The 23,458-nt window shown below is 39.1% G+C and overlaps 3 protein-coding genes and 1 non-coding gene across 4 annotated transcripts; 2 read left to right on the top strand and 2 right to left on the bottom strand.

Moving 5' to 3' along the window:
* LOC8077390 (phosphatidylserine decarboxylase proenzyme 2) lies at window positions 476–7,992 on the bottom strand. Its single transcript, XM_002459092.2, has 21 exons — window positions 7,680–7,992; window positions 7,428–7,507; window positions 7,052–7,076; window positions 6,877–6,936; window positions 6,539–6,607; window positions 6,194–6,286; window positions 6,047–6,097; window positions 5,463–5,546; window positions 5,281–5,372; window positions 5,025–5,180; window positions 4,821–4,905; window positions 4,605–4,716; window positions 4,092–4,192; window positions 2,496–2,543; window positions 2,180–2,326; window positions 1,959–2,054; window positions 1,795–1,869; window positions 1,595–1,687; window positions 1,181–1,267; window positions 1,027–1,077; window positions 476–926 (listed from the first exon to the last, which is right to left on the bottom strand). The coding sequence occupies exons 1-21, from the start codon at window positions 7,878–7,880 to the stop codon at window positions 783–785; spliced, it is 1,950 nt and encodes a 649-aa protein (XP_002459137.1). The 5' UTR covers window positions 7,881–7,992; the 3' UTR covers window positions 476–782.
* On the top strand, window positions 9,560–11,513 carry LOC8074097 (NAD(P)H-quinone oxidoreductase subunit O, chloroplastic). Its single transcript, XM_002456923.2, has 6 exons — window positions 9,560–9,875; window positions 10,120–10,175; window positions 10,323–10,388; window positions 10,657–10,698; window positions 10,879–10,938; window positions 11,154–11,513. Exons 1-6 carry the CDS (start codon window positions 9,656–9,658, stop codon window positions 11,181–11,183), a joined length of 474 nt encoding a protein of 157 aa, XP_002456968.1. The 5' UTR covers window positions 9,560–9,655; the 3' UTR covers window positions 11,184–11,513.
* LOC8077391 (probable gamma-secretase subunit PEN-2) lies at window positions 13,553–15,467 on the top strand. The gene is made up of 2 exons (XM_002456924.2): window positions 13,553–13,940; window positions 15,044–15,467. Exons 1-2 carry the CDS (start codon window positions 13,634–13,636, stop codon window positions 15,205–15,207), a joined length of 471 nt encoding a protein of 156 aa, XP_002456969.1. The 5' UTR covers window positions 13,553–13,633; the 3' UTR covers window positions 15,208–15,467.
* TRNAF-GAA lies at window positions 15,963–16,035 on the bottom strand. Its single transcript has one exon. It is a non-coding gene; the product is annotated as a tRNA-Phe (tRNA).

Consider the following 23,458-nt stretch of genomic DNA (forward strand, 5'->3'; position numbering starts at 1 on the left):
GCTCACGAAGAAGCTTGGAACTTGGAGGCACCTTGGCACTCTCCCAGTACCAGTCATCATCATGGTATAATATAAATGGCCAAATGGGTGCTTGCCCAGAGTACCACCTGCCATTCCAAATTTCCAATTTCCAACAGGAGAGCAGTCAAGCAAGCACACATAAACACACACACACACACACACACACACACACACACACCCAGTCCCCAGGAGAAGTGGAAGAGCAGACCAGAAGCCCATATGGGACTCTCCTGCATGCCATCGCTCGCAAAGGTGTTCCCCAAGAAGCCATCCTCGTCTTCCGTCAAAGACTCCCACGACGATATCACCAAGAAACAGCAAGGAGTGAAGCAGGATGAGGGGAACAAGAACAAGAAGAAACATCAGAGGAGCAATCTTGCCTGCTCCACCACTCCCTACTTCCCCTTCCATTCTAGGCCAGGACTCCTCTAGCCTGACTAGTAGGAAATCCATGTATTGGTAATCCTAACTGATTGGATTTGCATGATATTCTGCTAGTATCATATACAGGCCCGTGGTGCCTTTTGATTCGGACTTGAGAAAACTGTTAAGTGTGTGAGTCCACATCAAGATGCGTGGATCAGTCTGATTCTAGTTAACATCTGGCACTGAATGCTAAGCTTCAAATCTCCTTGTTTTCAAATCAAGTGGTGGTTGCTAGTAGCTGCCTATACACCCTACTGTTAACCTGCACGCAATTTACAGCTATCTACCATGTTGGACGTCCTTGGACGTCCTAATTATATCATATATTACTTAAGTCATTCAAGTGAGAATTTCTGCAGATCCGGGACTTGCAGCCCCTTGTTCCTTGTCGAGACGCCCAGAGTCATACCAACAGAAACAAGGGTTTCCAGTGACCTTTCGCTGTTCGCCACGAGATCAGCATCAAATTGGATCGCATCCTGCCACACAGAGTCAAAGTTTCATGAGCAATAGTTTCGTTTTAGAATTTGTATGTATAAAATGGACAAATAGCTAGTGAGCAGAGAAGGATGAGAGAACCTTCTCGAAGACGCATATCACTGTGCTCCCTCCAAAGGAGAAATACCCAAACTGGAAGAGAGAAAAGAAAAGATGAAACAGATAATTTTACACCTTCACACAAACATCAGAAGAAATTATCACAATATATTAAGAGGAAATGCATGAAAAATACCTCATCTCCTTTGTGGATGTAGTCACCCTCTTTTTTCAAGAACGTGATGCTTCCTACCATGGTTGCTCCAATCGCAACAAATGCTACCTGAACCATGCCATCAGGAACAAGAAAAGTCATTACATGATGAGTAAAGGGAGCTAAGCTTCAGGCTGTATTGACTTTATTATCAGTTCATCTCAAAAAAACGGTAAACAAGTGAATCATAAAATATATTTTGACATTTGTGTTGCTCAAAAAAAGAAATGCAGAAAGACCCTGATAAACAATCAATCTTAACAGACATTGACAAATTCAACTGTAGCATCAGGTCAGACCAGTTCGAACTATTCAATAAATACTGGGGAAGCTTCTAAACAACATGAGCATTGGACAACCTTTTAAGAATGTAAATAAAAGAGCAAAAATGCAAACCTTTCCAAACTCGGAAGTTGATATTATTGAGACAACTCTTTTATTCTCAGTGAATACATTGCAATACTTGCTATTCACAGCAATGGGATTGACCTGTCAAATGCAAATAGACCAGCATCAGTAAGATGCTGAGAAATGAAAAGAAATATAACATAACACAAACATGCCGATATACTTCTGATATAGTAAGTATTCTATACCGTGTACAGGCACCCAGGAATTTCCACAAATTTCTCCACAGTTCCTGAGACTGGCACATGAAACCTATGGTAATCCTGCACATTACAAAGTGTATATTTTCGATAAAACATTGAGCTTCTAAAAGTAAGGATTTTTATCTTAACAAGGAGATTAAAAGCTGTACCTGAGGTGCGAGCCGGAAAATGACCAATGATCCCTTGTTTAAAGCATCTGAGTGCACACTGGTCCCTAGGAGACCCTCAATTGAAAATTTGCGACCCTAGGAACAGAAGGCATACTACAGTGAGACATCAACTAAACATTCTACCATATGAAGGATCACGCGTTGTGCTTGCATGGACATATCTCGATAAGTCTTATCTCTTGGTCAACTGGTGCCTTTACCTTGATCCAAAGCCTTGTGCTCTCATCAATGGAACTGAAAGCCATTAAACGGCTATCAGCAGCACAAGTAGCAACACTGTCTTGGTCACCGTGTGCAATTGGTCTGGCACCAGGCTTCAGTCCTCTTATGAAAAATTCATTAAAAGTCTACAAAAAAAAAATCTAATTCAGCCCCCATACATGAGACTTTTCAAAATCAAATCAAATGTGCCATCCCATCAATTTCTATTATTACTTCATTCCGAAAACATTGGTGTTATAGGAAGTCCAACAGATAGTAAACATGATGGCTTGAATTACTACTACAGAAACATACCTTAAAACTTTCAATAGGGTCCTTGACCTCATCCATATTAATTTGACCCTGCAGTTATATACAATGAATATTGACAAAAATGGTTTATATAAATGCAAATGATCAAACTACATTCAGAATTTTCAGATAGATAAGCAACAAAATGGATCAACAGGTAAATACCAAGACCAAATGACTACTCCCTCCATCCCAAATTATAAGACATTACAAGAATCTTGGAGAGTCAAAGGATCTTAAGTTTTACCAAATTTATTTGATAAGATAATAATATTTACGATATCAACTAAGTATCATAGATTCTTCATTAATTATATTTTCATAGTATAACTATTTGATGTTATAAATCTTTGTAATTTTTTCTAAAATTTTGGTCAAACTTAAGATACTTTGACTCTCCAAGATTCTTGGAATGTCTTATAATTTGGAACGGAGGGAGTAGCGTTTTAGCAAGAATCAACAGAGGTAGTCAAGCTATTGAAGAAGACTCATCCTGGACCAAATTCCCACACAGTTAAGGCTGAGCTGAAAAGATAACAGATAAAGACTGATTTTTGTTGCCAGAGGAAGAACAAATGAAGACTGGATTTTGTATTACCTCCAAGGACTCTATGTAAATTAAAAAAATAGAAATTGAATGAGGAAAAGGGTTTGTTGTTCTCCTGCTTTTGTGTTTTCTATCACTCACCAAAAGCAGGCCTTCAATAACCAGTATACATTTCTGGGATCCCACCTTCACATAGCGCATATTTTATATATATCTTTGCACCATTTGAAGGACAAGAAAATATTGTGAAAGCTTCCTAAAAGTACACTATTTTTTAGAATTTTTTTGTAATTCAAAGTTTTATTCCATATATATCCAAGGACAAGGACTTTTGACTCCATACTACTTATGTTACTTGAAAATTAAAAGTGAACCAACCAAGTGCTGGAATTAACATAGCTCTGACATATAATGATTTGTGTATCTTGTAAGTGTTGGCACATAAAACCCCTGCACATGTGAGCAATCAGCTCACCAGCACACTCACACTCTCACTCACGGCTAGAGGTAGAAGAAGATGAGAACAGAGCACACACTGCACAAGCACCAGCACTGAACTGAACTCTGATGTTGCAACTGAACTGTTCATTCTATGACTAGAGTATGGCTAAGATCAGCCCCAACTACTCCTACATGGATGAGATCAGCCATTACAACTAGTGGCCTATTGCCATACATTTACTTGTACTAACTAGTACATGAAGTAGTTGGCCTAATGCCATACTTCAGCAGTAGTCAGCAGAGCTGACCGATTCCCAATTCTACTGCTGCAGCAAAACAGAAGAGAGGGGCAGCAGCAGATTATCTTACATTAAGTGCATTTTCATTGTAATATGGAAAGAAAATAAGAAAAAAAATACAGGCAAACAGCATATGAGCATAACTCAAGCAGAAGCTGGCAGTGGCAGTACGCAATTACAACATAAACATGGGACCACAGAATATTTCCACATCACATGATCTCTAGGGTTCGTTAGGTTTGCAAATCATGTGCAACTGTGCATGTTCTTCATCAAGAATTAAGTAAAAAAAGTTTTAGTCATACTCTGCACCTTAAATAACTCAAGGAACTTGGGAATATCTTTTGCAGATTCCGTTGAGTTCATCTTTTTTCCTTGCTTCTCAGATAGATTCTTCAAGAGGTCTTTAACACCTGCATGACACCATTGTGATTACATTGAATGAATCTGTACACTGGCTTCTAAGTAGCCCATAGTTATTTAGGTTACTCTTGCCTACAGACTACAGCTACATAAGCACAAGGGGGTGACGAGCTACAGGAATTCTGTCTTCCCTTTTAAATGCAAGATTGTAATTGGTGACCAAACAGTTGGTTTCTTGTTCATGACCTGCTTCACCAACTAAATATCAATTGCAGGAAGCTTGTACATCACAACAGGTCAATTCCAAACTAGGATTCTTTAGTATGATTCCATGGTTCCATCCTCAGGAGTGAAGCAAATACAGATCATTTTCAGTGAGTCTATCTAGTGGACCTCAGCATATGATCATCTAAATTAATAGTGGGAATATGAGACGAACTAATCTTATTCGATCCAACATACCTGTATTTATAAGAGTGAGGCCTACTTTTGATTGGTATAAAGCTCTCATGGACAATACAATTTTTCCATCAATAACTTCTTCGACTATCCTCTTTGTTCGCCGGTCAAAAACCTTATATCACAGCGTTGATTCAATAAAGGGCACAGTACAATTGCCATATCTTGCATCACTCAAAACTTTTAAGTTAATCTACCATGTGGAACAACTTAACACACCAGAATATGTGAAGCTGTAGAGCCGGAGCGCAAACCAACATCATATGTGGAGTAATGTGCCCATTCACTGAGCTTGAACATCCACCTGCAGATGACAACTATGTGACTATAGTATAACTTGCTCATACTTTCATGATATTTCATAATGAACAAGATAAAATGGCAGAAATAAGACTAGACACGTCAATAAATGAAGCATCTTACCCATAAGAAGCCTGCTTATCTGTTAGAAATCCACCAGTCATAATCTGATTACCAGTTCCCTCATCAAAGCAAAGTGTCATATGTATCATATCATTTATGTTATCATATTTCCCAAGATCTTCACCACAGACAGGGCAGTTAGTTATAAGTGGTTCTCTGAAAAAGAGGGCAGCATAATCGATGATACTGCTATACTTACGAGAAAAGCAATAACTAATTTCAAAACATAACAAAATACAGAGTAGCAAATTGTTACTTTTCTTGTTGATCAGCCAGTAGGGCTGCCAGTTCATCTATGTCAACTATGCCATCACTATTTGTATCTGCTTGACGGAAAAGCTCTTCAATCTATGTATGAAAGAAATTAGTAAGAAGCACTCAACAGAAGGGAGTGAATACAGGGAACATACTCTCCAAGAAAATGGAGTACAGTCTAACCTTTGCAACTGCTAATTTATTACCAAAAGCTTTCATCAAGTCTGAGAACTCAGATAAGGAAAGTGTTCCATCTTCATCGTAGTCCTGTTGCAGTGCGGGAAATGTTATGTCTTGCAGGGTGGAACACAAAGAAATAAAGGCAATACACGCAAAAAGAAATTGATGAGCATCATATTCCAAAGCATTCAGCAACATTACGATCATTGTGCATCAAAGAATATTGTCTTTGAGTCTGACACTTGGTAAAAACAGCAGGAACAACAAAATTAGAAGGGATGCAACTGCAGTAAATAAGGCATATTATAATACAAGCACACTCATTGCAGAGCATTGTCTTTTAGTCAAATGTGCCGAGTCTTCTGCTGGAACTCTACCTCAGTTCTTAGCTTAACTGCTGCAGTACCAATGCATTCACTTGTTACAGCTATAAGCTATTAATATGATTCACATCTAAATATCATGAGCACACAATTAATTAAAAATAGCATGAAAAACGTTGGCATGCTCCATTATTCCAATGATGTGATTCGTAAGTAATAATCATATATGAAGACATGGTATCAGTATCAGTATTAAAATAATACCACTATAGCTAAGACACGGCGGGCAAAGCTTTGTTCTGTTTCAACAGGGTCCTGCAATGGAATAAATGGACAAAAATAAAATCAGTACATGAACAATGCTCTGTGAGTTCTCATAAAATAAAAAGACAAATAATCAAGAACAATTACTTCGATGTGACAGGAGATGGATATGCTGCCCACGTTAGTATTGGGTGACGATGGGTCCAACAGAGGAAGGTCCTCAGAGTGTTCCTCCAAGTCCTGTACAGAAAAGTTCAAGTTCAGGAGCATCCCCAACATAATATCTACATTAGAAAAGGAAAAGAAAGCTTCCAGTCTTAATCACCAAAACAAGCAGAAATAGTGTCTCTAATCTAACTTAAAAAAGACACAAAACATTCCCTAGGGTCTACTCTAGCTAAATGGTATGCAGCCTACTAGACTGAAGATGACATGAGCCTCTCCAAAGAAAATGAGAAATAGCCCGGACAGGGAGACAAATATTGGTGTTACCTTAGTAAGCATTTCGAAGAGATCAACTTCGCAGTAACCAACCAAAGTATTCTTTGAAAATCGGTTCGTCTGCAAAGTAGAAGGCATGTATTTTAATATAACTTTACTAAGTAAAAGCTGTAAAGGTACTGTCTATATATTGCAATATAACTTTACTTCCATCAATAAAAGTTCTTATGAACCTGTCCACCACTAATTTGCTTGTTTGGAAGCATGTGTATAAAAAAAATGATTACACTGTAACAGAAAACCATACAGGTAGGCACGTAGATAGCATGCTTTTCGTTAATCCAAGGGCAGCACTCAACATGCTTTTAGTTATTCCAAGGGCCACATACCTCAAAAACAGAGATACGTGCAATATGAGGACCATTTGTCTCTACTATGACCTTCTTTTCCTGCAAATTTATCAGCAGTATCATAACAATGCTTAACTAGATGCAGATGCAATCTTAAATTGACATTTCAGTAGGTTGACGCTTCATAGAGAAAATGTGAGGCTCACTCACTCACCGAGTCCCACACAGGCCTGTGCGTGCTGCAAGAAAAAGAAAAAGGTTCACATATTCGAATCAGAAAAAAACGGTACCAGTAGTAGGTATTACTGGATAGTATTGTCTCACTACGGTGGTAATAAATGCAATTCAAATTAGAAGGAAGTACAGCAGGCAAAGCCAATTCACAATATGAAGGCAGACGTTTGAGAGTTAGCAATCGGAGGGATACAGCACTCAAACATGAGAGTGAGACAGGAATATTCTTGCAGAGGAATGGAATGGAATGGAATGGAATGGAATGGAATGGAATGGAATGGAATGGCACATAGCAAATTTCTCGAGTCGAGTAGTAAAGGTAGTGATGAAAGGAAAGGAAAGCAAGGAGGACGCACTTGTCGGACGTCTCGGTGCGGTACGTGCGCTCGCCGAGCGAGAGGCACGCGAAGAACTTGTCCTTGAACTGCATATCGGCCTGGCCCCCCACCAACCGAATCAGAGGATCAAACACGGAGTCAGAGTCAGAGATGCGATACGAATCAAATCCACGGATTCCGCTTCCACTGGCCGCACCGAAGCGGAACAAAACATGGTGCTAGACTAGTGCTTGATCGTAGCAGCGGAGTCGCAGCGCGCAGCGTACGAACCTTGACTATCCGGATGCGCGCGATTCCGGCGAAGTCTTCGGCGGCGAGGGCCTTGGCGGAGGCCGAATCGTCGCCGTTGCCGCGGCGGCGGTGGAGGCGGTGGCGGAGGCGGCGGCGGAAGCGCGCGAAGCGCGAGGGCAGCACCACCTCGCCGTCGCCGTCGCCGGCGCCGCCATTGGGCCGCGACGCCGCGTGGCCCATCCGGTTCGGACAAAGTTTTGGTGAAGACGAACCGCGGGACCGCGGCGTAGTGGGTGTCAGACGAGACGGCGGGGGCAGATGGGGGCAGGTTGGAAGAATCGACGCCCGCTCACCAAGGCCAACAAAGCCGAGTCCCAGTTTACCTGCCGCACGCGCACGCCGGCCGGCACGCGTCGTCAACACTTTCGTTTAGAGATTTTAGATTTAGCTAGCGTAACACTTTTGTTTGTTTGTGTCAAATATTATGGGCTATCTAGAATAAAAAAATTCGTCTTTCAATTTATAGATAAACTGTGCAATTAGTTTTTATTTTCGTCTATTTTTTATGCTTTATGCATGTCTCAAAAGATTTTCAATTTGAAAACTTTTTGCTTTTCTGCAAAGAACTAGGCCTGCGTTTTTTTCCTGTTCCGCGAAACCGGACGGTCTCGGACATGGTGGGCCCGCGCGCCAGTGACTGTGGATAGGGCCTACTTGGAAGTCAAACCTTGTGTCGATGGCGTTGGTGAACCATCGAGATCCACCCGCTTTTGCCCCCCCGATCTCGCTTTCTTTCACCTGGGCAGGCTTTGCTTTTGTGCGGTTCCACTGCTGCCTCCATCCGCTGCATGGACCAGCGAGTTTGTTTTTTTGTGAATGGGATGGGAATCGGCCGCTTCTTGTTCTTGGTGGTGATAGGCCAGGACATATCAGCAATCCTTTTTCCTCGTGCACTTGCATGTATTTGTTCACACTTTTTTGCAATGGAAACCAAAGACTGAAATAAACAAATTTAGCTACACATGCTGCATGGCGCATCATACTAGCTGGAGTTGAAAGGATGCGCCTTTTTCACATATTTATCTATGGTTCAAATTCTTATGGGTTAAGCAACCGAGAATGCAATGCAAGCCTTCTCCTCCCCCCAAGAATACAAAAATGACATTTTCTCCCTTTTTATTAGGCCGGGTTTAGTTTTCAAAAAAATTCAACATTCCTCGTCGCATCAAATTTTATGGCATATGTATATAATATTAAATATAAACAAAAACAAAATTTAATTACACAATTTACCTGTAATTTACGAGACGGATCTTTTGAGTTTAGTTAGTCTATAATTAGACAATAATTACCAAATATAAATGAAAGTACTACAGTATCTAAAATTCAAAAAAATTACCAACTGAACAAGGCCTTAGAAGAGAGAGAGAATGAGCAACTCCAAGGTAGAGTAGGCTGCAGTAGCCGTACAAGGAAAAGTCAAAGTAGAGAGCTCCTGCTTTGTTTAGTTCAAAAAAAATTTACAATTCACATCGAATTTTTGATGCATGTATAGAGCATTAAATATAGATAAAAATAATAATTAATTGCACAATTCGCCTGTGATTTCGGAGACGAATATTTTGAGCCTAGTCCATGATTTTGATAATATTTGTTAAATATAAACAAAAGTACTACAGTATCTATTTTATAAATTTAGGCCCAGTTGCACGGCAAAATGTTTTTTTAGGACGACCCACGGAGGAACTGGGCTGGGCGAACTACGGGCCATCAAGAAGAAACTCACCTGTTCTGTTGGGTTGGGCGTGACCGAACATGCATGTGCGGCCCGGTTCGCACTTGGCAGCAGGCCCGACTTGCAGCGTCCCTCTCGAGACGTCTCGTATCGCCTTATCCGCCGCGGTGTTGGGTGTGGCTCTTGTCGTGTGGCACATCCATCCATCCAGACCAGACCTGCCTCTGTTCTGTCTGCCACTGCCACCACACCAGGCTGCTGAGTAATCTCCCGTCACGCCATGGAAGCCCTCGCCACGACGCCCCGACCGCTCTTCGCGCGCGCGTCCCCGGCGGCATTATTGTTGGTCGCGACGGCTGCGGCGGCCCGGCGCCGCTCTGCCGCTCACATCTGCAGGGCCTCCGCGGCGGCCGGGGAGGAGACGCCGCCGGCCGCTCCCAAGGCGGCAGAGGCCGCGGCGGCGCCCAAGAAGATCCTCAAGAAGAAGCCGGTCTACTCGAGTAAGACCACGACACCACCTCTAGCTCGATCTGTCTCACGGTCACGGCCATGTTCATTCATCATTTCATTTCATTTCATCATCAAAAGACACGCAAAGCCGTTATTGATTCCAGTGGTGTATGTAGTGTAGCTATAGTGAGCTACGTAGTACTTAAGCTCCATATGAACTGAACTGAACTGAACTGAACCGAACTGACTGAGGGTCCTTGCTTCGATCTGTCTCGTGTGCGTGTATGCGTGCAGTGAAGAAAGGGCAGATTGTGCGGGTCGACAAAGAGAAATACCTCAACAGCATCAATGTCAGTTCAGCTTCAACCGCTTTGTAAAACCTCTCGTGCTTGCTCGCAAGCGCTATAGCTACTAGCCTACTAGTACAACATATATATTTTGCTGACTCGTGTCCATGCATGATCTATTGTATGCACGTTATATGATGATTTCATCAGTATCTGTCAGTGGGACACCCGCCCTTCTACAAGGGGCTGGACTACATATACGAAGACCGCGGCGAGGTGATTACTTAATTTGCCTTTATCACACTATACTTACTGCTAGTTGCAGATATGCTTGCCCATGTGTGTACCCGCTGATCGTGAACGTCGATCACTTCATCAGCACAGACCACAGTGTATAGTACTAGTACAGTAGCTGCTACTGCTAGTGTTTCATTCTTTAATCTGCTGATAGATAGATCCACATCTATCACCTTCTCGATCGTCTTTTAAATTTCATACCAATTAACCAATGCGAGTGTGTGTGTGTGTGTGTGTGTGTGTGCAGGTCTTGGACATCAGGAACTTTGAAACCGGAGAATACGCCCTGGTAATTCCTCGTTAATTACTTCCATCTGCATATATGCCTGCTGCTTCAGTCCATGCATTCTGAATGCATGCCTGCAGCACTACAATGTTCATCAGAGTTGAGACCAACGTGTCTTTCCTGACGAGTGAATGAATGTAATGAAAACAAAATCGTCTTCCTCTGTCTCTCTTTTGCATTCAGATCGCTTGGGTAGGGATTCCGACGCCACCGGCATGGCTACCAACATACATGCTCATCAAGGTAGTATCTACTACTCTTATGATCACTTGACATTGTTCTGTTCTGCTGCATGTGCCTGCACCCTGCAGTTCGTCTGAATCTGAATAAGTAGAAGTTAGTAGTAGTATGTGATTCAGGTATTGAAACCAATTGCCAATTTGCCATGCATCATCAGGAAACTATTTAAATCACTCATCTCTCTCACTCTGTGTGTCGTGTGATTTGTTGCGTTGCAGTCGGACAAGCTCGACTACGAGAGGATATGATAGTCGGCGCCCGGCGGCCTCTCGCAGTCGCAGGAGACCGTAGCATGCACGCGCCACCGCCAAGCCATGCATGTTTCCTGTCCTTTCCTTGGGGTCAGGACACGGTGTTGTACACAGATGACAATGCCAACACACAGTGATCAGGCAATTCTGCCACCTCGGCTGAAATAAGGAAGACATCGAAAGCCACGATGACAAGATTTCATAATTGCTGTTGTACAGCACTTCTTATATTATATAATATAGTAAACTCATATTTCGTACTACCTGTTCATGCCACGTAACTTGTCACGACCCTAATTTCATAACCAGCGATTTAATTCATGATTATTTCGTGAGAATCATATATACGCTTAATTGGGTTGTTAACATTTTAATGCTTAGCACTTTAGCCTCATCCATCCCCGATTGAACTGGCCACCTAACAACTAACATTAGGGATGAAAACAAACAAAAACAGACGAAAAAACTGTTTAATAATTTATGTTTCCACATTTGATCACCAGAAAAGGACAAGTATTGTAAGGAATTACAACAACAATGGGATTATGATATGATATAATGCTATGGCTTAATATGCCTATCCGGCATGTTATGAGGCCGTGTTTACTTCCTCACCTATTTTGCAAAATGGACAACATTTTCTGTCAAATCGAATCTTGCGGCACATGCATGAAACATTAAATATAGATTAAAAAAATTAGTTATACAGTTTGCTTGTAATTTGCGAGACGAATTTTTTGAGCCTAGTTAGTCTATGATTGGACAATATTTATCACGCATACAAACGAAAATACTACAATACCGTTTTCCTGAAAAAATTTGGAAGTAAACAAGGCCTAAGTCAAAGTGTATCATGGGCTTCTTGATGCCCTCTCATCAAGATTTCCAGATTTTGGGATAAATATTTTAAATATGACGACCTAACTGTAAATAACAACCTTAGATTTCCAGATTTTAGGATCAATATGCTTCAGGCGTCAACGGATTTTGAGTGTATGAGGTTAGATGTGGCAATCAGACGAAGCTCCTTGGGTAATTGTTCCAACCAAATACACTCTAAAGTAATGTCATCCTAATGGCAGCATGCACCACCACACAGCTGCGATACCATGGGATTGCCATGATGCTAGGAGCACCTCCAAGAGTTCTTCTAAATTTAACTACCCTATATTCTAATATAGTTCCTCTATCTAAAATAACGTATAGGGTGGACAACAACATGGAACCCAAATTTTGAGAAACAGAAGAGGATTTAGGATACTGTTATGTTGGATAGGGAAGTGCGAATTTTGTCACATAAACACTCATTCTAACTTTAAGAGATGGATATGAGAACTCTTGCATGTCTGGAAAAAAAAACTTAGATTGATTTAGCAACATGTCATTGGATCTTCTAACACTATTGAATGAAACCTATGGTGTTTTGATACTCCCTCAATCCCAAATTATAAGTCATTTCAAAATTCTAGGAGAGTCAAAATATCTCAAGTTTAACTAAACTTATAGAAAGAATTACAAAGATTTATAACATCAAATAGGTATAAAAATCTTATATGTATTGTCCAAACTATAGGGCTGAAAAAAAAGTAGAATACCTTTTTTGTGATGGTTGATGGGTAAAAAGCATCCTATATTTGACTTATTTAATCAAAATGTACTCAATCCATTCTAAATTGTAAGTCGTTTGACTTTTTTAATGTCAAGTTTGACCACTCATCTTATTCAAAGTTTTGTACAAAATATCACTTTTTTATTGTGTATTGGTTTATTAATAAAAGTTCTTCAAGAATAACTTAAATTTGACTATATTTGCACAAATTTTTTGAATAAGACGAGTGGTCAAACTTGAGGTAAAAAAAGTCAAACGACTTACAATTTGGGATGGAGGGTACTTGTTACTCTAAAAATAAAATGTACTGCAAAATTATTTTTTGAATTATAACTATTCTGGCAACTATAATTAAAGAGATTTACCTTTTTCTTAACTGCTAGGCTAGTATATTCTTATTATTCATATATATCATTTATCATATACACCTAGAAAGTGTCATTCAAACCTGCATTTTTTTCACTCACGATGCTATCTTATGAAAGTTAATTAAATTTTTATATGTTCCTACTGAGGATCTGTTTGATACCCCTAGTGAGCTAGTTGGCTAACAACTTATTGAAAATTTAGCTAACATAACTCATGTATTAGCTATTCTGTTTGAATGCACTAGAGCCAATTTTAATTAGTTTTTTTTCTAGCTAGCAATGAACCCTCGTATCAAATATAGCCTTAAATTTGAGTTACGATTTTTTTTAAAAAAAATTGAGAGTTGCAACTTATTACAAGTGGATTTAAATAAAGTGGAGAAAGAAAACCAAAGACAACAACAATTACAAGAGGAAGCAAAGTAACCAAGACTCGGAGGAAAGGAGAAGGGGAAGACCGGAAGAGAGCAATGGAGGCAAGGGTCGCAGCAGGAGTGCCCGAAGACGAAGAGTCCGGCCTCCTCCCCCGCCCGTCCGCCACCGGCCGCCGGCCTTCTTCCCGCGGCCCCCGCTTCCCGCCTCCACCGGCGGCCTGGGTGACGGTGGACGGCCCCCTCGGGCTGCCGCTGGAGGACGCGGGAGGACACGCCCGCCGCTTCTTCCTCTGGGGTTTCGCGTGCCTCCCCTTCCTCTGGGCCATCAACTGCTACTACTTCTGGCCCGTCCTCCGGTCGCCGGCCGCATCCTCGCCCTCCGCCTTCGCCTCCATCCGCCCCCGTGAGACTGCGACCCCTTCCTCGTCTCCTCTCTTCCTTCTCGCGCGTGAGATCTGAGCTTTAATGATGCTAGTATGTGGCGCGTTGAGGGTTTCAGCTGCTCTTAACCTGTCTGAATCGTAATTTCGGTTCGAATTGTCACTAGCATCACTTGGGATGTTGGATGTCGGGTGCTGAAACATTTCTATCATCCTTGCAAGCGTGTACATGTACAGGAGTTCTTAGGAGAGTAGTTGTCCTATGACTCTGGAGAATTGGATTGGATCGGTTTGATTTTTTTTGTTCAAACTGAAGCTACAGTCTGTGTGTGATCTTTAGTTCAGGGAAACATCAATTCTATTCTTTACACTTTGTTTTAGTTTTCAGAAGCACATTCTAAGCATCCTCTGAGTAGAGATTGTATAAGTTACATGCATTTGGAAGCTAAGCCAGCTTGTACAAACTACAAAATAATTATGTTTATTTATATATGACCATACTGCCATGCTTTGTAATTTAGTTGCTTCAAATAGCATCACTCTTTTTTTGTATTCTCATCTGCCAAATCAAATACTCGATTAATTTTGGGAAGATACAACATACACATTTTCTTGCTATGAAGATAGTATTGATGACACCATTGTTTCAACTAATTTGAGGCTTCTCAGTGTCTTACTGGTATCTGCTACAAGTTGTTATGAGGTTCACTGGGATATCTCCTTATTATGGAGATAAGAGAGAGATCCAGGATCTTTTTTTCATCTGAAAAGGCTTCCACATTCTTACACCCCTCGGGGATATCTGTTTGGTACTCTGGTTCAATAGAATCTGATCTCTACTTGTCTGTTGATTGGATATATGGCAATTATATTGGAATTTTTTGTAAACTGTGTATATTCAGAAAAGAAATATTCTAATTAGAGGTTATTTGGGTTTAATTGGTCCTCTGCCTTGTCATCAGAAAAGGATCTGCCATCCTCACCAGTTTAACTGCATTATAAATGTTATTCTCTCACTTCTCTCACACGTTCAACTGTTACCCTCTCTACCTTGGTTAGATGCCAATGCCATTACATCACGCGGTGGCCATTTTCAGCTTCTTACATATGTGAGCATCTTTTGCAGATGTTGTGCGATCGGCAATTGGCTTCACCATCTTCTCTGTTGTTCTGATAACCTGGGCCACGACTTTCATTGTTGGAGGCGAGCGGTTATTTGGACCAGTGTGGAATGATCTAGTGATGTATAATGTTGCCGACAAGCTTGGCATCACTGGATTCATGGGATAGCCTGTGATGTCTTCCTCATTTCGACTGGACTTGGTCCAACCAAGTCCGAAATGATCTGTTCTATGGATCTTCGTAGGAATTGCTACTATCTGATGTACTGTATTATTATTGTTGACTTCCTGACCGGATAGAACGATGTTTAGCATGGCCTGTGTTGTAGAAAGAATATGGATCGATGGTTATGATGATAAATTGAACTCAATCTGATGGACAGGTTTTTTGTGTTGGAGACATCCTGGATGGATATCTCTGACATATGACTTTGCACTGAGCAGTGTGTTGTGTTGTGCCCAATTTTGTGGAAGCCATGAGCCATCAGACATTTTTAAATCCAATTGCAACAATAGGATAACGAAATGCATCGTGCGATGAACTGGATGGAATCGAATCGAGGGCTGATGCTAGCTGCACTGACGCTGTAGTTTGATCAGGATTTCATAACTCGGTAACGGAATGCATCCAAGAGGTTTTGTATGTGATAGTTGCAGTGGAGTTTTTTTTTTTTTTTTGGTGCCATTCCAAAACCCAAACTGGGTTGCACATATTCAGTCAAAAGCCCAGCAGAGCAAAAATCGTAATAGAAAAAGAAAAGGAAATGTTTGACTTCGATTTGGACCCAGCCCAGGCTTCGTAATAGAGAAAAAATGAAAAAGAAAAGGAGATGCTTGGCTTATATTTTGGCCCAGCAGGCTTCGTAATAGAAAAAAAAAAGGAAAACGCTTGGCTTCCATTTGAGCCCAGCCGAACAAAACGAGTGCGGTGAGCGTGGATCGAACACGCGACCTTCAGATCTTCAGTCTGACGCTCTCCCAAGTGAGCTATCCCCGCTTTTATTTGTGGCTTCATTTAAATTTTAATAGTCCTTATAATTAGGTAAACAAACTCATGTTCATTCAAGCCTGTTACCTGTATTACATGCCATGCCGACCATATGACGCAGGAGCAGAAAACAGATGCGATATAGTACATGGAAAATTCAAAGATTGGTCGCACAAGCAATAGTTCGTTAGTTTTTCTTTTTGAGTGAAGCAAGCAATAGTTCGTTAGTTGACTGGGCCTTTTTGTCAGCCTACCTTACTTTCAGACTTACGCCTTGTTTAGTTCAAAAATTAAAATTTTTTTAAGATTCTCCGTCACATTGAATTTTACGGTACATACATAAAACATTAAATATAGATGAAAACAAAAATTAATTGTACAGTTTGTCTGTAAATCACGAGATGAATCTTTTAAGCCTAGTTAGTGGACAATGTTTGTCAAATAAAAACAAAACAACTACAATGTCAAAGTCCAAATTGATCTATACAAGGCCTTAGACCTTTGCCTTAGCAAGCGGCTCAGCGTCAGCGGTAGCTACTACGAGTAGTATACGGAGTACATATGCCAATGCACTTTTTTTCCCCTAACCCTTTGGCTTTTGTCCCTTGAACAACAAGCTAACAAAAGTCAGATGGTGAAGGAAAAGTCAATGAATGTTTGTAGCTCATGTCAACCAAGGTAGTTGGCTCCACATACGACTGTACGTGTCCGCCTAGACTGGATTGGGCGCAAGTCATGTCACACGCACGACACCACACACCTGCTCACAATGGGATGGAATTGCAGATGCAGGCGTCATTAACGTAAAATAGTACAGTAACTGGTAACTATATTATTGTCCCGGCCTACCGGTATCAAAGTATTATTATCATGCATGCATCTCCAAAGTACTCTCACAAATACATACAAACTATGCAATTAGTTACTTTTTAGTTTATATTTAGTGTTCATGCATGTATCCAGACATTCGATGTGATTGGGTAAAAAGTTTTTACCTTGTTTATTAGTTCTTGAAAAGAAAAGTTTTTAGGTACTATAGCACATTTGTAACTATATAGCAATTAGCGTCTAATCATAAACTAATTAGGCTTAAAAGATTCATTTTACAAAATAAATGTAAACTACACAATTAGTTATTTTTTAATCTATATTTAATGCTCCATACATGTATCCAAACATTTAATGTAATGGTACGAAACTTTTTAGATAGAAACTAAACAAGCCATTTGTAATAAAGCGCGCCCAAACGAACAGAGCCGTACTTGATTGTGTGTACATAAATATCGTCGATGATCACATAATATGGGGGCGAGAGCGAGACCGTACCGGCAGCTTTTGTTTTCTACAACACTTGGCTGATAAGCCATGGTTGAAGTACAGTTTGCTAATTTATTATGAGAGAAAAACACTATTGAATGACTGACAGATTCGGCAGATAAGCTCAAGCGATAAGATAGCAGCTACGTACCTACCTAGCTAATTGGATTGGTGTCCATTTCTTCTTTCTTCTCCAACTCTACCTCTTATCATTATTGCAATGGCCCAGTAGCAACTTTATATATTTTTTGAGGAAAAAACTTTATATATATAGCCATCAAGGGAGTAGCTTATTAGCTAGCAGATGGAACAAGCAAACAGAAGAAAAGCAAGTATAACCTGTGTTTGTAGATTAATTAGCCTTAGTTATCTTGATCGATCCGGCCGTACGACAGTGCATATTCATGTGTGTGCGTATACGCATATATACATAATGAAAAGCGATGCAATTCTAGTATAACTAAACACTATACTAGAATTGCATCTTTTTCTGATCATACGGAGTGGTATACGTACATAGTATATATGAATAGATGATGGTGTCGGATCCCATGCATTTTACCATATGTAGCATGTAGAGCGTACTACGTGCAAATTATATACTCTCTCCGTCCCAAACTATAAGTCATTTTAAGAATTTTGTAAAGTCAAAACATCACAAATTTGACTAAATTTATATGATAAAATAATAACATTTATGATACTAACTAAGTATCATTAGGTTCATTAATTATATTTTTATAGTATATCTACTTGATATTATAAATCTTTATGATTCTTTCTATAATTTTAATCAAATTTGAAATATTTTAACTCTTCAAGATTTTTGAAATGTCTTTAAATTGGGATAGATGGAGTATATATTATCCCTCATATCTAAAGAGGAGAGTATCCATCATATCTATGGGCAGGTATGATGATCGATTAGTTTGATCGATCCCTTTGATGGGGCTAGTAGTTAATTATTAACGTAGTGACAAACAGCTCATCATCAGGATTCAGGAAAAATAAATACAAATGGATTAAATGCCGTCCAATTGGCGCATGCAGAATTATAACTTCATTATTTATTTTTTTTGCCAAAATTGGACTATATGTGTTGAGTTTGGTTGCGAGCGCTTCAGGGTGCTGTTGCAATTGATTCGTACGTTCTGATTATAATCTTGGAAAGGATGGAGTGATGTTTACGCATGCAATTATCATGCACGGTCGCTACCTCATTGTGCATGAATCATTAATTACATGATGACGTTTTGTCGTTCTCACGTTAGGACACTCCTAACAAAAAAAAAGATGGTTTCTATATTCAATAATTAGGATGTTGATTAATGTAGTTCTATAACTAAGGGAGAAATTAAAGGTGATGAAATGGTTTCTTAGGCAAGAAACTATGTTTACACAAGAACTAGATATAAAAAAAATTGATAGGTACATGATAGTAGAGAGATGATGTGTGTTTTGACAAAATTTATTTTGAAGAATAATCATCCATTGATAATATACTTTCTATGTATAGTGTCTTCATGACTTTATAGGAATTGAGACTGTCCTTAGGGCTCATTCATTTAGCCTTGATTCCGCATCGTCAATCCAAAGATAGTATCAAACTAGCACAACAATCCAGGTTGGAATCGTTTCGGTGCCGAACAAGCCCTTATTATTAGTGTTCAGTCTATATACATTATTATAAATCTTGGTCTGATTATAGAGATCATTACATACATATGTCTGTCTCGATTATATATGAAACTTATAAAATAATCTACATCATCTATTTTAGGTTAGACGAACTGATATATTTAATGACATCTAAAAATATGAGTTGTACGCTTCCTCTCTGTATATATATACAATGCATATATGAGGTTCGGAGATTTTTATCAACCTATATGAGAGGTCTCCTTAAGCGCAAAGCTCCAGGGCTACCTAGCCATCTGAGGATCGAGTTTTTTTTAGTACTTTGAGTGTACTAATAATAAGTACTTAACGGTGTACAGACCATAGTCGTCCCGTATGCACGCATGCGCAGTTATTGCCCACACGTACGTACATACATACACGAATTGCTACATCGACGTACGTGTGCCACATGCCCACACACGGCCGGGACGCCCGCCCCGCCTGTGTGAGCGAAGGTGAAGCTCTGCACCAGTGACTTTCGGATTAATTCTTAAAATGTTATGTATATATTGGTGTTTTATTTAAATTTAGTAGCAAAAATATCCGTGCATTGCAACAAAAAAATATAAGACACTTATGGGAACAAAGACATGAGTAGTACATATTTATTTGTATTTTATCATTTTATGAATTTTAATAATTTATTTTATGATGATAAGACATACAATACTAACTTAGTAGTGGTAATGATATAAAAATATCATATTAAACCTATATCGAATCAAATACAACATTTATAGATTGTATTGGTCTGTTTACTAATCATTGGGGATTGCAAAATAGAATTATTTAGACTTGATTAGATAACAAAAAGTACTCAATATTTTAGTTGATGGTTTGATTAGCTAGACCATCATCAACCAACCCAAGTTATAAAAGAATAGATTTTGGCTCTTAATTTTGAAATAAACATAGATAAATTACTATTATATTATAGATCACAAATAGGTGGATAACATTTGTAGAAAAGATCGGCACTAGCTTTATATATTTGTTTTATTTAAAATAAAGTATTTATGAACTTTTAGATAACTTTTTTTTTGCATGGAGATATCCATATGTGCCATATTCTCAAACTAATAACGATAATTTTTCTGAGATACTCTTTGAATCATAAAACATAAGTTTTTTTAGACGAGAAGGGATTACTAGCTCTGAAGATATTGGACATGTGTACAAAGGTACCATCCTCGTACCGCGTAGGCCCACAGACAAAAAAAAGGTGGCGAATGCGAATGCGACGTGGGATCGCCATCGCCACTCTTATCCTTTCTTTGTTTTTTTTTAAATAAAAAAACACTAAGGTTCACTTTGGATTATAATGGCAAAAGCGACAGGGCGATTAGATTCAGTAAACGTAGTGACAAGGACGTACAGAGACAGGATGATGGGGTCGGAGAAATTAAAAGAAGAAAACGGAAACGCATGCATGACGCTGCATGCCTTTGTCTTGTTTAGTTCGTGAAGGGAAAAATTTCGCGACACTGTAGCACACTTTCGTTTGTTTATGGTAATTATGTCCAACCATGGATTAACTAGGCTCAAAAAGGTTCGTCTCGTCAATTTCGACCAAACTGTGCAATTATTAGTTTTTATTTTCGTCTACATTTAATACTCCATGTATGAGTCTAAAGATATGATGTGATGGGGAATCTTGAAAAATTTTAGGTTTTTGGGTGCAAGTAAACAAGGCAATATGTTTTTTTTGGGTGCCTTTTGTCATGCCCTAGGGTTATTTTCCTCTGGTGGTTTACCTACCGGTACCACACCAGGCATGCACCGGCAACTAGCAAAACTAGCTATAAACGCGTGTAAATAAAAGTGTTAAAAGCTCCTCGCTCGGCCATGCATGATATTGCCTTGTTTCAACTTTCAACTCCTGCCGCGTTATGCTAGCTGGAGACGTAACCGGCGCGTTGAAAATCGGAAATTCAGTCGACCATCAAACATCCACTCCTTGATGGTGACAAAAAAAACACCACTCGTGCGAAAGTTATTTTCAAAGGGCATATGTCATCCACTATAGAACCCTGTTTCCTTCGCACCTTACCCACAACAAATTACGTCTGCTATATCCCTATCCGATCGATCCCCAACAAATATACGTATACATACCTACTCTTTCTATACCCATAAGTCGTTTTGCACAAAGTTTGAGTCAAACATTGAAAATATAAATTATGAATAACTTTTAAGTTGTTGAGTTTGAAAATATGAAAACCATATGAATAGATTTGTCTTGAAAAATACTTTGATAAAAATATATCTATACCACTTTTTGATAAATATTTTTTTTAAAAAAAATAAAAAGTTAAAGTTAGACTTTGGAGACCGTGACATTGTCCAAAACAACTTATTTTATGGGTATGAATGGAGTACATATTATATTGCTGCCGTTTCGTCTCGTCTCACCTCTAATAGAGAGTGTTAATTTGGTAGCTGCCCTAATATGAGGTTGCCGGCTAGGCAGCTTGATGCCTTGATCCAATCCTAAATATACATTGTGACTTGCTGAAGGCAAGTCACTGAATCTTTGTCCGGAGCGGACAGACAGGGATTCAGTGACTTACCTTGAGCAAGTCACAATGTAACTTACCTCCTCTAGGGTCTTGTTTAGTTCAAAAAATTTTATAAAATTTTATTTTTTTTAGATATTTATCGTCACATCGAATTTTGTAGCACATATATAAAATATTAAATATAGATAAAAAATAATTAATTACATAGTTTGTCTGTAATTTGCGAGATAAATCTTTTGAGCCTAGTTAATCCATGATTGGATAATATTTTCTTCGAACATAGATAGCAGATAGCAGCATAATTTATAGTTTCAAAAAAAGAAAAAAAAAAGACAATAATTCAGGTCCATAATTCAGATAGACATGTACATAGCAGCTTATCAAAGCACAATAAAATATAAGTCTAATCATAGACTAATTAGGTTCAAAATATTTAAATTACGCAATTAGTTATTTTTTATCTATATTTAATGCTTTATACATGTGCCGTAAGATTTGATGTAATGGAGAATGTTTTAAAAAATTAAAAGTTTACAAAAATTTTTAGGAACTAAATAAAGACTTGGAGGAAAGATAGAGGAGGTAAGTTACATTGTGTCCGGAGCAGACATAGTTGTGACGATAGCAAACAAACAATGGGCAGGTGTGTATAGATTGTATTGGATGCGGTCACACCCACGTCAAAATGAAACAAAAACAATGGCTATAAATTCTTGCACCCCCCACAACGATCGAGAAACAATGATGTCACATAACCAACGCATTATTTATATTATTAATAATTTTATACAATAGTACTACTACTGTATGATACTTCCTTCGTACCTATAAAGAAAGCCATTTTGGACATGATTTGAGTCAAACATTAAAAATATAAATCATGAATAACTTTTAAATTGTTGAATTTGGAAATGTAAAAACCATATGAACAGATCTGTCTTGAAAAATCTTTCATAAAAGTATACATATACCACTTTTTGATAAATATTTTATAAAAACAAGGAGTCAAAGTTAGGCTTTAAAGACTGTGTTGTTGTCCTAAACGACTTCCTTTATGGATATGGAGGGAATAGACTTCCTTTATGGATATGGAGGGAATATGCATATACAGTACACAACAGCCAACCAAATTAAATTAGTTTAATTACTCGGTCACATATCAAGCTAAAATTCAACCACATTTCTAAATGAAAATGGCTGGATATATAGGATGAAAGTACACAGTTTCCTTCTCTTCTTTTTTTTCATTTATTTATTTAACTAATCCTTGTTCGACAATCAATATAACGTCTCCAGTTGTCGTCACTCAAATCAAATCAAATAATTTAAAGTAACAGCGACACCACCTAATGCAACCCAACTCCAACTGATGTCAGGTTCAACGTCCACGAGGCACTGAAATATGAACCAAACAGAACAAAGACGCGAAATGGCGATGCAAGCACATGGAGAGATTCCATCCATCTCCCAGTCACTTCACTGAGCCAATCAAAAAAAGGAAAAAAAAAACAACAACAATGCAATGTGCATGCAAGGAGGACTCCACTTTGGCGTCAACTCAAAATCGTTTGTGGCAGCAACCACGATCGTGCTGTGCTCTTCGTCATTTTTCACCGATGGAAATGGATGGATCCTTTTGCTTGTTGCTGTCACGTGCTGCCTTTTTCCATCGTGCTGACTGCTTACTTTTCCTTCCTATTTTTTTACGCGTTTTTGTGTGGACTTTGCATGCATTCCAGCTATCTGCCGCTATATACTGGTACCATCTAGTACTTTTTGACTTGCATTGCATGAGTCATGTTTGGTTCTTTTTGCTCTGAAATTGACACATATACATTTATGCATTGCATAGAGCTGCAGGCCAGCCGTGCAGAGCACGAATTTTGTCTAGAATTGTGTAAAATTGTCACAAGGGT

The sequence above is a fragment of the Sorghum bicolor genome, chromosome 3 (assembly GCF_000003195.3).
Source record: "Sorghum bicolor cultivar BTx623 chromosome 3, Sorghum_bicolor_NCBIv3, whole genome shotgun sequence".
NCBI classification, from domain to species: Eukaryota; Viridiplantae; Streptophyta; class Magnoliopsida; order Poales; family Poaceae; genus Sorghum; species Sorghum bicolor.